Source organism: Athene cunicularia (assembly GCF_003259725.1).
Source record: "Athene cunicularia isolate RWA chromosome 14 unlocalized genomic scaffold, athCun1 chr14_part1, whole genome shotgun sequence".
Lineage (NCBI taxonomy): Eukaryota > Metazoa > Chordata > Aves > Strigiformes > Strigidae > Athene > Athene cunicularia.
Window position 1 is genome coordinate 4,056,313 of NW_020799118.1, and position 18,184 is coordinate 4,074,496.

At 41.0% G+C, this 18,184-nt stretch overlaps 1 protein-coding gene across 4 annotated transcripts in view; it reads right to left on the minus strand.

Moving 5' to 3' along the window:
- Positions 1 to 1,926: 1,926 nt before the first annotated feature.
- Positions 1,927 to 18,184, minus strand: part of LITAF (lipopolysaccharide induced TNF factor) — an 86,957-nt gene continuing 70,699 nt past the window's right edge. For all 4 annotated transcript variants that reach the window (XM_026858850.1, XM_026858849.1, XM_026858851.1 and 1 more), the window contains 5 exons: positions 13,794 to 13,907; positions 9,462 to 9,601; positions 5,515 to 5,697; positions 4,953 to 5,109; positions 1,927 to 4,638 (listed from right to left, as the gene is read on the minus strand). In XM_026858850.1, the coding sequence (XP_026714651.1) occupies positions 4,530 to 4,638; positions 4,953 to 5,109; positions 5,515 to 5,692 (444 nt within the window). In that variant the 5' untranslated portion in view covers positions 5,693 to 5,697; positions 9,462 to 9,601; positions 13,794 to 13,907 and the 3' untranslated portion in view covers positions 1,927 to 4,529. The remainder of the gene's footprint in view (positions 4,639 to 4,952; positions 5,110 to 5,514; positions 5,698 to 9,461; positions 9,602 to 13,793; positions 13,908 to 18,184) is intronic.

Consider the following 18,184-nt stretch of genomic DNA (forward strand, 5'->3'; position numbering starts at 1 on the left):
CCCGGGGCCCCGCCGCACGGGAGCGCCCTCTGGCGCCGCCGCGAGGCGCGGGAAGGGCCGCGCAGGGAACATGGCGGCCTCGGCGCGGAGCCTCCTGCGCGCCAGGGCCCGCGCTTGGCTCTTCCCCACCAAACACATATACACGGGTGTCATCCCGGAGAGAAAGGCCCTTCAGCGCCCCGTGGCGAAGAACGAGGGCACCTTCTGGAGCAGGAGCCGAAGGTAAATTTGCACAACTAGTTGCCAAAGCACAGAGCGAGCGGGGCCAGCCCAGGGGAGCAGGCCAGGAGAAAGTGCCTCAGAGCCTTCCTGGAACAAGAGATGGAAACTACTTTGGGTTTGTCGGCTTCTTCCCTGCTCCACGCTGCTCTCGCGAAAGTCCCGATGTCACGTCCACAGGCGCCATGGCTCTAGGTCCCAGAGCAGCGTGTGTCATACACCCCCTGAATGCACTAATCCTCAGAAGCTCACTGAAACTGGGTTTCTTTCTTTTGTTACAAAGACCAAGATGTTGTACGAAGCAAAACAGCCAACCACAAAAGGACTCTCAAAAAGCCTCCCACTCACTCTGGGTTTATTCTACAGTTGAGCACAATTATGTTTAGCATCTCCAGACCACAGAGGCACCTGTTCAAACAGACGCTAGATTTTCTGATTCTTAAACAAACAAAAAATATTCATAACAATCAATTACATGTGGTAATAAGCACTTCCTTTGAAATCAGCAGGTTTCACCATGCACTTTTTGGAGTCCTGTTTTGAAAAACTATTAAGACACTCATCAGAGAATTTATTTCTATACTGGATTCACGCCCGGCACATCATGTACAAGGGTATTCACCTCATAAAAATACACTAAAAGTTATCCTAAAGATAATGAATTTGTATCACGTTGCAGGATTTTATAAAGAAAATAGGAACACAAAGGTTAATTTGCTGTAAAATACAATTCACTTGGACTATAAACACTTCACACCTTGTCTCAGTACTTGCACTTCTTGGTTTTTATTCTTAGGATGACAGTGTATTACTCACCTTGTGCTGCTCAGTTATGAAGAATAATTAACTGGGTTTAAGTACACAGCTCATTTATTCAAAAAATAACTTGTGGTTATACTGTCAGAAGTGCTTTCACAAACACTGCAATAAATAGCACCTTTTTGAAACCACTCTGCTCTTGCTTAACAACTCCCTCTTGTAAGGCTATCAGCTGCTTTTTACTTGTTTTAACACCTTTTTTTTTAGAGCCTCTTTGCATGCCAAAACAAATTTTATTTCCTTCTGGCTCGAGCCTCATCAGATTTAACTCTGTTTGAACATTGTGCTAGTTCCATCAATTAAAAATAGAAGTTGAATGGAAATAACACTGTCAAAATGTAGCAGAAAACAATGTCATCCTGGAAAGCTAATGATGGTGGGGGTAGGGGAAGGCTTCACCCAAATTTGTTATGTGAGGCTGGAGGATTTCAGGTGGCGTGTGACCCTTCCTTACTTATCTGAGGAAACAGCATGAGCATGTAAAAACAACATGCCATTTCCATAACTATCAGCGGAAAAGCTTTCTTCATAACTCAACTTTCTTATTAACAAATTAACCAAAAAGTTGCTTAATAAAGATATCATTGCATTAGAACAAAATTGAAGTCTCAATCTTGCCTTCCTGTATTCTCTGCACCTCAAAAGAAAAAAAATAAATAATTAAGTGCTTCAGACATTAAGCAAGCAGGGTATTCTCACATGATTAATAGGGATTCTTTCTGACTGAACATAATGATGTTTGCTATCTATTTTCTCCCTGGCAGTCACTGATATGGAAACATGTAGCCATATCTATAAGTGTTTGTTTAGTTGTATTGCAAGTGAAAGTTTAACCCGAAGGAGTTTTAACTTATATATATTTAAAGGGCCTGAGTTGCAGGAAAAAAAACACATTTTTCAAATGTGGCTCTGTGCAAACAGTTGGTCTGCAAGCCGGAGAACGCTATTTACCAGAGACTTGGCCCAAGTGAGACTGAAAAACATCACCCTGTAATTACATTTGACTCAATTTTAACATTTCAGCTGTTCATGTATTTGGAAACATTCCAAATGTTATAATTTTCCCATTACAAGCACTAGATACAAAAGAGAAAGTTTTTATTTTAAATATAGTCAGTTTTAAAAACAAACAGTAACTTCAACATAATCAAACACAAAGCACTTTCACACAAAGCAAGTTATATCCTGCATTTGTTTGTCTAAAATAAGTTTAACAAAGCAAGTTACTTTGGCACATTCTGTAGACAATTCCATACACAAGAGAACAAACACAGGCTTTGTATTTAAGGAAATTTAAGTACAGAAAGAGCAGCAGAAAGTTTTGAAAAATGCTTAATTAGATGGAATAGCTGCCAACATTATGTGTCCTATTCTCAATCTATACGAGGAATTTAAAGAGATGCAATGGACTGTGCCCATAAAACAAAATAAAGAAAATCCCACATAATTTTTCTTTTTTTTTTGGTCAATGTTCTGCATTCTGGTGCCACCACTTCAGATTTTCCAACCATCATTTGGTAGAGAAAAGGGGAGGTAAGGGACTAACAATTTAAAGATGTACTCACCAAATGAATCTACGACACGACTATCCAGACCAGACTGACACGGGTACTAACTAAAAGAACTAAAAATCCTCTCCACCACACAAGCAAACATCAAGTTTGGAAACACTGCATGCTTCATTGCTCCTTCCTGTCTTGCTCTGGTGATAAACTGACAAGAAGGAAATTTTCTGTGAAATCCAGGGATCAGGAAACGCACGTGACTTGCGTAAGCTAGAATCGGTGCCTGTGTCATCAGAACAGAAAACTCAATGGATTATCACCCAGGCCCTTAAAGAACATGGAAAGCATTAGGGCGGTGCGGCAGCAGACAAAACCCATAAGCTAGTACCACATCATCAAAGTGGAAAGCTACAAAACTACCAGCTTTTTATCTCCATCATTCTCTTGACAGTTAGTAGCTACTGATGTAAATTCTTATGGTACAGGGAGACATATGATCAGAAGCCTCTTCCAAATGCACCGGGAAGCTCTTAAACCACTTGCAGACTGACTGACAAGCAGCAGCACTTTACAAAAACTAATTAACACAAGGCCTACAGGTTGTATTTGTGATCCATAAAACTCCTTGATTTCAAACATGAAGTGCTGAAAGGCTTGAAAAGTTAACTTATACCAAATACTTATAGAAGGCACATTTGGCAACAACAGTAAATGCAGTGGGGTTTTTTTTATTATTTGTATTTATTTGAGCTTTTTACTTTTACAGAGATTAATACAGTGTTAACATCATAGCCTTGTTTTAATGCTTGCCTTTTCTAGACAAGTATCATTCAAATGCATCAAGCTGTTATTTGGGCCAAGGCTGCTGTTCATGACATGGTAAAATACTTCAGATTTCAGAGCCTCATTCCCTCATTTTTTTGTGATCATCATCTTCAATAAGCATATGTAGCTTAAGTTTCTGAAAATGGAACTTCTCTTTCATTTAGAAAAAACAGAGTACAAGTCTAAATAATCATGAGAGAAACTTCTTAACACATTACGTTCTTAATGAAGGAACAGCAATTAACAAACAGATCAAGAATTAAAAGCTCAGGTGCTCTATCTGTGTTTTGCAGGTGGAATTCAAGCCTTAAGATAAGGCTGAGGTTTATGATTTATCAGTTGATTTACGTAAACGTACAAGGAAGTTTTCCAATGCTCTATGGCGTTTCCTCTATGGTGAAGAGAGCACTTCACAGGCTTATAAATCAGCAGTAAAAAAACCCAACCAAACAAAAAACACTGAACAAGTATCTGTTAAAAATTCCTGTACGAACATCTTTACTGCAGAGACATGACTGGACTTGAAACTGGCAAGGAAATTCAGATACTAGATTGAATCACCATTGATGCACAATAACCCGAGTTGTCCATTTGGTAAAGCAGCCTCCAAGAAGGAAGAAGCCTTTAGGTTTCATAAGAAAGTTTTAAAGTGAGTTTTAGTGCTCATGAAAAGATGCCAACAAATCACTTATTTGTCAGAGGGGCACTTGTCTCGGAGGCAAGCAACTCCCTGCCAGTTTGTGAACAGTGCTGTTGCAAAAGCATCAACACCAGGCATGAGACTATATAGGTCTCCATAGACATTCTCCTCCTGGTCTGTGCTGAGCCTGTAAGCAAGCACACCAGAGTGCAACATGATTCAGACAAGATTAACTGAAGAACATCACCACCATGCTTTGCATAAAGCAGAAAGGGAAAACATTTAGTTGTATTAACTGGTGCTGGACTGAACGGCCCATAAAAATCAGGTACACTTTTTACAGACCTAAGTCAGATTCACCTCAAGCAAAGTCTTAGTCAAACAATCTAGCTATAAAATAAACTTTTGATTGGTTTCCAGTGACAGGATGCACAGAAACAACCAGAAGTCTCCATGAAGCTTCAGGAAGGGCTTGTAGAGGTGCTAACCAACTTCATCAGTTATCAGTGTGTAAACACTGCCTATAAACGTTTGTAAGAACCAATAAGAGTACTGCAGTTCGGACAGGTGTGATCCACATCCTTTAGGGCATCAATGCAGAAGGGAATTAAGCAGCAGCCAGCTACACACCTGCAAAGGAAAAAAATAAATCTGTTTTATCACTTGTTACATACACAAGAAAGTAAAATATATTTCCTGCAAAAGCCATCAGTAAAACTGATGCCATGAAGCTTTAGGAACAACACACATGGCTATGGGGTCCATCACTTCAGTGTTCCACAGCTGCTTTAAGGTCCTGTAGGACTTAAACGCAGATGCAGGCTATTCAAACCACAAAGGGTCAGGTCCCACACACAATGAGAAAGCACAAACCTGAGAGCTCCTCAGAGGTATAAAAGGTCATGTAAGAAGAGAAAATAAAGTGCAAATTGATATCAACCTACCCCAGCAGGCAAAGGCCACCACATGACAGCCAAGTCAAAGCTCCTGAGTCATACGAGAGACGTGTCACTATCATCTGGTTACAGGAAGGGCAGCACATCTGAACTGGGCGGTCATAAAATACTACTGGTTGTTGCACATACACTGTCTGAACTGTAACTGAGTGGAGAAATACACCATTTACTCAATGGGTAAATAAGAAAAAAAGGATAGTTAGTCAACTTCCTCTGAGGTAGAACCAGCTATTACTCTGAAATATTTGAACCTCAGAGCAATGACATGTACAATGACAAAGAGAAATCACCATGGCATTTCGTAATGCAGAAATACACTGTCTTAAGAATAAGGCTGCATTAAAAACTGCAGAAAGCCAAATGGTGTTCTTGACAATAGCGCACACTGAAGGATTCACAAGAATTGATTAAACTTATTCCCTTCAAAAATATTTTTTGGAAGGTGGAGAACACCTGTGATCCATGACCTTTCATCTTCCGGACAGAACCTGTTACACAGCCACTTGACACCTCCTTAACATGAAGTACAGAGGAGTTTTCTGAGGCTTACCGGGGTTATTCACTGGTGTGGGCTGCCCCACGTATGGGGGAGGGTTCATTCCCTTCCCATCCTGTTTCTGGCCAGGTTCTGGAACAGGGTAGGGGTGAGGGTAGCTCACATTTATTCCTACTGTTTCTTCGTAAGAAGGTGGTGCAGATGGTATAGGGGCACCACTGGGAGCAGACATTGTATCTAAAACAGAGAGAAAATTATAACAAAATACATTATTTATTGAGGGCAAATAACAACTAATTAGGGTCTGTTCAGACAGAAAGCAAGAAGATAACTAGATTAAAATGCACCTTTAGCAGTATAAAATTTACTGACTGATATTTGTTTCTGGTAGTATTAATTGTTAATCTTAATTTCATTGCTGTAGTTGTTTCCTTCCCTCTTCCTTTTCACAATTTCACATGACCAGTTCTTCCTTTATAAATTAAAAATGCTAAAACAGGGACATGGGGCATCTTTATTAGTATACTAAGCTATCTGACAGTTTCTGACAGTTCTCCAAGAACAGTACTTCAGACCCCTCTTGTTCTCCTGAAAAACCAAACAGTGTAAGTCACATGGTAGCTGCTAACTAACATGAGCCTGGTTTATTTTTTATAAATTTATAAGCTCAAATATTTAAAAAAATACTATTTATCTCTAATTTGATTTCAGACTTTAAAATATATATATATTGAAAGAAAAAAGAACCCCCAAACAGTTAAGTACATCCAACTCAGTGCTTTTACAACTCTCAAATATTGCCATTTTTGCTGCTTACCAAAGTTCCAATGAGTTTGTTAATGTGACTTTCCTCCACCAACTGTTATTTCATTACAGATTACAAGAACATTAACCATTGCCTTTTCCCAAAGAGGAAAGAAATTATTGTGATTTCAACACAGACTTCCTTTCTATCTTCCTGCCTACCCAATTCCTATACTCTGCCCACCCATTTGTGAACAATCTCTCATGACATCAATGCTGATTAAGTATCTCCCTTTTTCTCTTCCTCATAAGGACCATCAGACAGTTCTCTGAGAGCCACACACCATTCTTTGTTGCCACATTCAATCCCTCTACATACATGCAAGTCTTCTCAGTCAGTTCTATCTAGTAGGAAGGGCAATCCATACTTGGCATATTAATTCTATACTCTTATAGTAATGCAGAAGCTATAACTAACCATAGCCCTAGTAAGAATAAAACAAGTAAGAGAAATTGCACTGATGAGGGAGCAAAAAAAGACAAAAAATATGTTAAGAAATAAAAATACCCACAACAACATAGCATTACTTCCAAAGCTTGTTGCATTGTAAACATTGTAAACATCAGCTTGCTGGATATATGCAGTGGTGCAAGACACCAGGCATTCTAAGCTCAACTGTTCTCCCCACTGTTCATATCACATCTTGGGACATCACTGCATTGCATGGTAGTAAAAGGACCTAAACATACACAAATTAGCTAACTCTGTAGTCACATAACTCAGAAAACTATCTACAAGGTTCACAGTCCAACTTTCTTTTCCTACCATATACAAAAATGACACCTCCTCCCAAAACTAAACTGAACAGGAATGTGGCTAAGTGCAGACACAAGCTGATTCAAAGCTGGATCAAAGTTCAGACCTGGTTAAACTCTCAAGGCCAACCAGTGAACAATCCTTTCCTCAGAAGCTACTCTGGGGATTTTTACAATCCAGGCAGTATACCGTAACTTGGCTTCCCAATATGCAGAGTGACTACACAGGACAAAAAGAGAAGTGTGAAGAATCAAAGAGAGTAACACTGCCCATAGAGACCTTGCTGGCTTTCTGGCTCAGAAGACAAGAGCAGGGGGAAAAAAATAATTATCAGCATAAAACCTGTCTACTCTTTAAATTGTTAAACTGACTTTGGGGAATTTAGTTCCTAAGAAAATGGAAGATCACAATTTCTTTTACACTGCAATCAATACATAGTCACAGCAGGCAGTGGAGGAACAAAAGTCAGTGGAGAACCAACCTAGAACTATTGTGCAATGACTTAGTACGCAACAGTTTCCCACAGTGGCCTGAATAATCCTTTTAAGATAGAATGATTACTTTATCAGAGGATTTATTACTCTAAAGTAGAGAACTGTTGTGAAACTACGCATCTACAACCACCTTCTCCCAGATTACGTCGTTCCATTCCTTTTACGTGTGCAGCTGAAGTCCAGGATATGTTTGCTGTTTTCAGCATATTGAAATGTTTAAAAGCACCACTGGAACAAACAATTGCATCAACAAGATTTATCCCAGGAAATAATGTAGCTATTTTGTGCACAGATCTGGAACTTTTCCAGTGTGCATTCTGAAGAAAGGTCTTCTCATCACCATTTCAAGACATCCATGTAACAGCCATCCCAGGATCAAAGCAGCCTGGACCGTGGAGTCCTACTATTAGTGAGCTATGGGAGAACTGCCCAATGAAGCCCCTTTTTCCTCTGGTCTCCTAAAATCTGGCTTTTAGTACTGTTTAAAATGCACCCTTTCCACCTATCACCCAATAAATATATCACATTCCTTATTCAGCAGAGCTGATCACTTCAGCAGCTAGACTGCAGAGAAGGATCCAGCAGATCTACTAGACCAGAAGCTGAATAAAAGTTGTCAGTATCATGAAAATGGCAAACACCATGCAGGGATACGTAAGCAAAACCAGTATCTGTACAACAGCTGAAAAAGTTCTGCTGCTCTGGGAAAGCCCCCATGGGAGTACAGTATCTAAGAAACAAGTGAACAGATTCCAAAGAAAAGCACCAAGAACAGTCATAAAGGCTAGAAAAGAGGACTTCTGAGAAAAAGCCAAAGAAACTGAGTTTTCTTAGTTACAAAAGACCAGAGAGAATAATGAAGACAGGCAGAAGAGGAACTAAAACTTCTCTGTGAGTAAACTTTAGGAAATTTAAACTTTTACTCTGAGAGTAAACTTTAAGAAAAACTGTCAGAAGAACTTTTAAATCATAAGCTTTTCCCTATGTCTATTCATAAGGCTATCTAAGCACTAGATAAATTGGCAAGAGTTGTGGAGCCTTCCCTCCCAGAAGTTTTAAGAACAATTACACATCAGAAATTGTATGTCATTCAGCATTAAGTGGATTAGACAACCTCTTCACATTCCTTCCAACTGTATTTTCCATTATTTCAACACTTGCTTTTGAAAATAAATGCCACACCTTTTAAACACCCACTTTTATGTACACTTTCAGAGTGAGACACATCTTCTGAAGAAAGTAAGACCCAATCCTGAACAAATTGCTTGCAAGCCAACCCCCTGCCCCTAGAGCTCATTGAAAGACTGGGTCTAGAACTACCTAAAAAACAGCAGCTTCTACTTTAAAAAACAACAAAAACAAAAAAAACCCAAACCCCCAAAACCACCCCCCAAAAACCAAAACACAACTCCAACCAACAAAAAAAACAAACCAACCATGATTATAGTTTCTGAGTATCAAACTTATTCAAGCTTCAGGTAAGACAGTAACTGCACTGAATTGATATGGCAATAAGTATTAACCCAAGGATTAAACGGTAATAAAAACAAAGGTGAGAGGGACATTCGAAAAAGGATTTTCAACATTTTATTTTAGCCTAGGCAAGACTTACAGCCTGGGTTAGTAAGTAAACTTCAGGTTATAATTTCCTATGCGATCTCTTAAGGCACTAATAGACTTCCCATAGTTTCCATTTGCACTTTGTTCCCTACAGAGCAGCTTATAACTTTCATATGTTTCACAGATACTTTCTTATATAAAATACCACTGATATAGACACATCTGGAAGAGCAACTAATACATAATGCCTGGTTACGAGGACAAAAAATTAATATTACAAACTAACCCCAGATCATGTAAGAAATGATACAGAATCTTAAGCATCCATACAGGATAGGGAAGACTTGAATTTCTAACACCTTAACCAAGTGTACCCAGGTACTTACCGAACAGCAGCAATTTGCTACTGCAAGCCAACGGCAGAATCAGAAACTGAACCAACAAGCTTCGTCTTCTCAAAGCAGACTCTCAAATGTTGCTCCCAAATAATTCCAAAAGGGAAGACTGTTCGGTGACAGGCACCCGACTGCAATAAAAGGCAAAGGATAAGACAAGTAACAGAGATGCCAAATACACCTAAAAGTTGTCTGCAGGTAGCATATATGCAAACCATTAGGCAACATTAAAGCAATCTCAAAGCAGGATATGCAAACACTGAAAGACCAACAAGCACACTAAATGCAAGAGTGGGCCTTTTACACTGACACACAAGAAGTTTCCGTTTACATCTGGAAGTTTCAGATCCAAACACCATTAAGCACAGAGAAGAACTGAGCAATTCGAGCTTCTCTTCCCAGACTCTCACTACTCTTTTGCTTCGAGTCTTTAGAAATGCATGTGGTAAGACAAAGACCAATGGTTTCAGCTACCCATCCCACATCATTCTTCTGCTCTTCAGAAAACACTCTCTCACATTCCAGGTGCACAATGGTAAGGTGGACATTGACTCACTGGGCCCAGCTGCACTCTAACTTTGGGCAGATGAGTCACTAGACTCCAGAGAACTAATATAGCAGCAAAAGCACCAGCCCCCTCCTCCAGATTTTTCTTTTTTGCTCATTTGCTCAAGAGAAAGAATCACAAGTACATAGAGCTGTGAGCACTCTTCTCAGCCCAAATAATTTCCTTCGTAAGCACACATTGGAATAACACTGGCATGGGACAAAGCACCCTTCCAGTTCATTCCTTTCTGCAGAGGCCTATTGCCCTACATACAGAAGAAAGTTAGCATAAAGGGAAGGAAAAGGCTGGTAAAAGCCACAGCATTCCCAAACCATTCTATTCTAATGAAATTAGATTAGTTACTTACACTAGCTGGAGAGGCCAGGAAGAAAGTAATACATTTTACCAACAGAAGGATGCATGGATACCCTTCTCTCCAATGGAGAGTGCGGCACAGCTCTGTCAATTTTACAACTGCACCAAAGCCACATGAATTTGGGTGAATGGAAGCCTTTTGAAAATGATGAAAACTTAGTAAAACTCAGTGGTGTGCAGAAGTTTTTGCAGGGTTTTGTATTCTGCAAAATCATATGTCAGCTAATTCAAACACTCCCTTCCTCATTTTAATTCCTAAACTCTAACTCCATGCAGCGATATGAAACCAGAAGCAGGGTCTGCATCTGCTCCCTACTCAGAGCTGCCATTTGTAACACAGCAAGAGAATTTGCAGGCTGTACCTGAAAAAAAAAAGCACAACACCTGGCTACACTTTCCTTTTATCTTGCTATTGGAAAAAGTGAATTAAGTGAATCAGAACTTCTAAGGTAACTTACCTGAAGAACTCATTACCCAAGCATTCATTATAAAGCCAGGATTCTTACAACCTTCTATCACTGGCTTCTGCATTTGTAGCTGAGTAAAATAATTCAAGATAAAACTCTGACTTGAAACTAGCAGTATGCTCAGAGGCAGCTACACATCGCAGAAGGATTCAGCAGGGTTATATCAGACAAGACAACATTCCAGTAGTGTTTATGTAATTAATTAAAATATAAGCTATGGCCTATACTTTTTTTTTTTTTTTTAAGATCTGCATAGGGTTCCTCAGTACACCCTCCCACAACATGGGTTTGTAAAAAGTTGGGCATTTTCTTCAGAATGCTAATTGAAATATCAAACTGTAAAACCTAGTGTAGATGAGGAATACTCTTACTCTGACCTTCTTCAAGATGCATAAAGGCATTACAGGGAAGGCAAGAACGAACGTACATTTATCGCAGTCCAGAAGTTACACAGGTCTTACTCAGTGTGCCCAAACCAACAGGTTGCCCTGTGATAACCTACACCTGCCAGATAATACACATTCACACATAAACTTACGCCATTGTCTGTGCCAGGAAGGAAAATGTATTCAAGATTCCCTTCCTCCCAAGGGGCAGATCTACTGTAAGGAAGTTAGTGTGTCATTATGTGTGTCATGCTCCGAAATATACAGACAGAGAGCTACAGGGCTACAGACATCTTCTCCTCTCCCTCACACTCCATTCATGATGCAGACCAGTCAGGGTCAGAGTCTGGCTCACGTGCCTTTCATGCATCTTCACCTAGAGATAATCACCGTAACTATAAATTGTCCTCTCCACACCCAAAACTGAACACATATTTACTACCATAAATAGGGGTGCATCCCTTGTCTTATGAAAATTTTTGATGTTGCCTGGATTGGTACGTTAATATTAAATAGTTTAAAACTGCGGCCTTTTTCTGAAGACAGGATGCAAATGCATATTCTAAGGATGCAGAAAAATACCTTTTACCCAGGGACAAATGGAAAAAAAATGGAAGGGGGAACAGGTCAAAAGTGGAAAGGTAAGTCAAGTCATGCATGCCGTACCCAACAATTACAGATTAATCATTAGGCAACAAATTTTTTTAATGCTAGATGGTTTCCTGACCCACACAAGAGGCTAATAGAAATGGATTCCACAGCAGCACACGGGTAACAGCAGCAGTAAGTAGATCATCTCTCTGCCCTTTATCAGGATGGGAGAAAAAAATATCTGCACAGTCTCCACACCATCACAGCATGCAAGGAGAAACTTACGCACAGAAGTGTTGCTCCTGGGAGGCTGGAGAAGATGGCAGAAACTGCAGAGTCATCCCTCTCTCCCTGTCCAGCCAAACCTGAGCTTGGCACCTGCTTTTAATGCAATAGCAAGTACTTCTCCTCTAAGAATAGAAGAGCAAATACACTTACTACCTTACAGAACAATTTTCCTTATCAGAAATCTTAGACACTCAGGTATGGACCAAAAATGCTCTGCCTGCTTTTAAATTGGCTCCCCTGAAGCTAAATAATTATATCTGTATTTGCTTGAAGTTGTTCCAAACCAAAGTTTAGTATAAAGAAAGTACAATTTTTAGTTTAAATCAGAGTATCTGTCCATCATAAGAAATTTTTATAGAAGATAAGTACAGTTAGCTCTATGAAAGCTTCAACTAAGAACATTTTCTTTGTTTGGTATGGATTTACAACTTTCCTGTTTTTATAAAAAGAAATCTGTATCCTTAAAACAGTGCAATAGCAAATGTCCTACATCAATCCAAGTATTTCTACAAAAGAAAGATCCAACTTGCCACTTTAGCTGCCTGCCACTATGGAGTGTTTTTAGCTGCATGAGTTCCTTAGTCTCACTGGCCACACAACTGCATAAACGCTAGTGTTACAAGGGGAGATGGCAACAACATTCATGCAAGAGAACGTAAGCAGCTCATGAAATCAGACCAAACATCTCAGACCATCTGTTTCTACTTTCATAGAGCATCATTCCAAAACTCAGAATTAATCCATACACACGCTCAGCAAGAGGAGGGACATTTCCGTTATATACATTGTTTGGGATGATTTTGAAGAGAAGTACATACATAGTTTATCTTCCACTGTAAGGAATGTTGCTGAACGTGAATTTATCTGAACACATTACATCAAATTGCTTTCTAGAGAATTTTTACTAAGAGGTACAACACACTAGCAAAGATGCCATGCAAGACAAGGCAAGGACAAGAAAATAAATAAGCCTGTATCTGGCTATCCGAGTGATGAACAAGGTGGCAATATCATCAAGAAAGCATACTTTTATAAGAGTGTAAGAAGTGATTATTTTCTTATATTTCTTAGCAGTTTTCATTTTGTCAAGGACTTTTATTAAAAGGTAAATATTTTGGATGAAAAGAAACGACATATATAAATTCGGTCATTCACATCTGGGTGCAAGACAGCAGATCTGAAGCAGGGGTATCATAACTTCTACCCGGGATGAAGGCACAGTGCTGGGCACCACCTGTTGGCAGCACTGCAGAGGAGCTGGCAGCAGAAATGGGGCTGGAGGAAGGCTGCCAAATAGCAGGGCGTGTAAGGGGCTGCAGCTGAGCAAGGGAGCAGACACCACGGAAAACAAAACCAGAAGACACGCACGGTTGCCGGGAGCCAAGGCACTGCCTCCCTGCCATTGCCATCCAACTCTGAAAGTGTGCAGCTTGTCGCAGAACTCCTGCTGCTCTGTTCTCAACCCAACCACCTTCTCCTGGATATAACGCCCTTCACAGATCCCCACTGCCCCACCTTATTCCAAGAAGCTATGCACTTCAATTTGAAAGACATTACCTAAGCAGGCCTCAAAGTACAGAGTACAGCACAGCCTGCATTGGGGTGGGAGAGAAACATGGAGAAAAAAAATCTTAGGCACTAAGAAAATTTTAAAAAAAATAAATTTGACTTACTGGGTTGTTGCACGTTTGTTAAGACACAGCAGAAAGTTGCTGGCTATAGACAACTGTGGTATCTGATCTTTCAAGTCCAGGAAAACACCCACTGGGAACACCAGCTGAATCTGCAGGCAACACACACAAGGGCAGAGAACAGCTTAGCTGGAAGGAAACAAAAGCTACAACTGGACAGTTTTTATTAGAAATGAACAAAACATACAGTAAACAAGCCAGATAATAATGCAGAACTTCCCCATCGGGACTGTAGCTGGCTGTAAATAACTCCATAACAAAAACACAAGTAGGAAACACACTTTGGAATACAAAGTCCAAGGGCCTCGAACAACTTCAGCTAAGTAGGTTGTAAGCAGGTGGCTGATCCAAATGACCTCCAGAAATCCCTTGTCCAACCTAAGTTACTCTATAATAACCCAGAAAACAGGTTACTATATTAGAAAAAGATTACAAAGGTCCAGTCCTGTTTTCATCCATACACTAAAGACTAAACACTAAGTTATGACAAAACTCATGCAAAAGTTACCGGTCCTGATATAAACAAAACAAACTCATTTGCTTTAATCATTTCTTCACTAAGGACAATCCTCCAGAAAACTGCCTTAGTTGCTGGGCTGTCTCCATTGCTGCCAGCTTGCTTCAGGTCAGAGAAGCACTAATTCGTCCCACGTACAGAGACTGGCAGCAACAGTAGGAACTGTATGGCTACTAAATACTCCTTCTGCCCCAAGTCCTGTTGTACACCTAGTGGAATGCAGATGCTGGATCAGCATCTTGATATCAAAAAGAAGGTGGGTTTTATTAGTAGCCCTGAGATTTGCCCCCCCCCCCCATGACATACTATAAACATATCTATTAGATAACACAGGAATTTCAGACCATTTTAAGACAAGTTTGATTTTCCTGCTCTTTTTGTGAGATGCTCTAGAAACTCCAATCTATCACGGTTCCAAACTTTCTAATAAGTTTTAGCCTTAAATCATAACCAGCTTCTCTTGTGCCTACATCATTCTTTAAACAGTTCTATATCCTAATGTTCATCTCATACTTCCACTACCGTAACTTCTCAACTAGAGTTGTCAACCACTGCCTCCTGTCTGGTGAACCTCTGCTGTCCTTGCAACGTCCATGTTGCCTCCTCACCACTCGTGTCTGTATCTGTCCCTGTCAACATCGCTGCCCTCCAGGATCACCCATCCTTTCCTCTCCACACTGTACCTAGGCATAACCAACTACCGCCACGCACCAGCTGAGCGAGTGCGGAGCTCAGCCACGCAGGCAGTCACCCTCAGTGCCCCTGGAGCCGCGCAGGCCAATTCCTCAGCTGAGTCAATAGCCAGAACTCCCTTTCCTCATCATATATACCACCCACACACCTGTCTACATACCAAAAAGGAAAAAAGGAATTTGAAATTGTTGTTGGTTCCTACTCTGGTATACTATTTATTCAGCCTTTCACTTACCATCCAAAAATCACTCCCTTAAACCTTCAACTACAAGGATAAGGCTCTGTGGACACACACCTCCAGATTGCAAAACTCCAAGTAAGTGTTATTTCTAAGCAACAAGTTCTTTTGTAATCACGACTGTTCTTCTCCAACCAACCCAATTCCAGTACATGTTTCCATGTCGTTCTTCAAAGTTTTAAAATAAGCTTCAGGTATCATCTCTTGATTTTACACTTTTTCTGACCATGTCTCTCAAGTCAAAAACCATTTAAACACCTGTAAGATGCCTACAGAGACCTTTGCAGGTAGAAGAGACAACACACAGAGAAAAAAGAATTTTAGGCTTAAATATCTGATTAGGGCTGGAGTCACTCCATCCACACAAAGTATAGCTAAGACCCAGTGCACAAGCTTCGCAACCTGAGCCTCTTTGCTTCCCTGTAGTGCAGACAAGTCTCTGGAGTACGGCTGATTGCCTTCCTCACACGACACAGCTTTCATCAGGATTTCAGTGAAGCCTATAAATACTTCTGTAAAGAACTTGTCACAAGTCTTTTCACTCTTCCAGGTTACACAGAACTAACATGCTGCACTGGAAGCAGGGCAATGTATCAGTAAACACCACTAACATCTATGCGTTTCAGTAGTTCCACTGTCTTCTCAGCAGACTAAGCAGAAATGCAGAAAGGTTTATTAGAAAGGAAATTGTGTACTCAGTCCAGTGTGGGTTTACAGTAGCCACGTAGCTAGGACAAACACAAGAGCTAGCACAGGACAGACGTGGCTACAGACGCAGTGTCTACACAGGAACAGTAATTGTGGTAACTTATCACTTCCTTGAGGACAGGCATTGCTCTTTCACACCATTTTCACACTACAGCTTTGGCAGACTGAGGGAACAAGACAACAGTCAAAAATTACTAAACTCAGTAAGTTTTTGTGACAATATCTGTAGTTATCAAATATTCCACAGGTATATATTTAAAAACCACCGACCTTCTGTTTTCTTTAGAAAAAGAGCAGTTTCCCCTTGTGACTAAACTGCAGAGCTGCATGCTGATAAACTGCCCCCAGTCACAGCGTGCTGGTTTTGGCTGGGGGTGCACACAGCCAGGACATCTGACCCCAACTGAGCAAAGGGATATTCCAGACCATATGACATCATGTTCAGCAATAAAAAAAAAAGGGAAGGGCTGGGGGGCCGCTGCTCAGGGACTGGCTGGGCATTGGTCGGTTGGTGGTGAGCAATTGTTTGCATTTGCATCACATGTCTTTCTCGAGCTTTATTTCTCTGTTACTTTCCTTTTCATGACCATTTTTGTTATTTCAATTATTAAACTGATCTTATCTTAACCCATGAGTTTTCTCACTTCTACCCTTCCAATTCTCTTCCCTTCACCTCTCGGGGTGGGGGGAGTGGGGAGGTTAGCGAGTGGCTGTGTGGAGTTTAGTTGCTAGCTGGGGTTAAACCACACACCGTGTGCCTGACGACCATCCTCACCTCTGCTTCCCAAGAATGAGTTCTATCTAAGAAGTCAACACCCTTTCATGGACTTCAAAATGGTCATGATCATAACTTCCAGCACAGACACTTCTAGTCTTGATATTTAACATTCAATACTTATTTTTAAATGATGTTGCATTTTTCATTTCTTACCACTGACTAGTTTTGGACAGCTGGTTCAATTTAAAAATGACTATTATGCTTTTTCGCTTTCCCTTCCTGACAACAGATGCAAACAGGTCTCGGGTCTTTGCAGCACTTGGCAGCATCCCTGTCATGGCAAACACCTCTCCTGTGCCTGCCTTTTTTTCAAAGTTAAAGATTCAAATCTGAAGCACAGATAACATTTACCAAGTACTACAGTGAATGGTATCAGTCCCACTAACTTATCTACCAAAGCAGAAATTCTTAATAAAGAACAGGATAGCATTAGGACTACAAAACAATCTCTTCAAATACTGAGTATTGTGGAGGTAACCACAACTTCAGCTTTTCAACTTCACTTTGCTAATGTCCCTTCTGCTTTAAATGTCAACTTTGAAGAGATATTTGAACTATTACTTCATACAGCCAGTGCAAACATGTGTCCCTCAATCCTGGGCACTACTTGAAGATTAGCTTGGGGACAAGAGAAAAAGAAGGTAATAACCCACCTCTCTACTTGGTATTAAAAAAACACCCCAAAACATGAGAACACACCACAGAAAAGAATTCCTTACAAATACAGCTTTCCTAACCCAGCTTAGCCAGGCAAATATGTTGTTGCCCTTCCCTTATTCTTCATCTCCTGCTAAAATTTGACATAGTTTAATCCCTTTAAATTAAACAATTCCTACTCAGTCCTCTTCACTAGAAATCCCAAGTTGCTCTCCAACACCACAGGTAACTACGGGGGCTCCCTGCACAGCAGAGTTTAAGACAGCTGCCGATCAGCACCACCCGGAATGGAACACGGGTTGAAGGCTAATCTTTTTTTTAAACAATCAGGCAGGATATACAGGTTTATCCGAGCACTCGGGATTTCTGCAGTGCGCAGCAGCGAGCTGTAACGCAGCACTTGCTTGGGCCGATTTGATCTATTAGTATTATTTCAGTAACACAACCAACGCCCGTCAGGTCACACCGAATTTTATACTGGCAAGACAGAAATGGGACTAGACAGCGTGTGGTGCCCAGCCGGAGAGGCTGCAGGCGTTCAGGGCGTTACTTTTACCAAGCGATCGACAGTCTCAGAACACTCCTGGCAGGGGCTCCCCTCGGGTCCCGGTGAGGCCGGCAAGCCCCCTCCCAGGGCAGGGCCGTTTGGGATCGGTCCGCCGCTGCGCCGCGCTCCCGCCCGCTCCCGAGGAGCGGGACACGCCGGCGGCAACAGTTGGGCTTCTCCCTCTCCCTCGGCCGCCGCCCACGGCCTCTCCCGGGCCCTCTCCCGACCCCC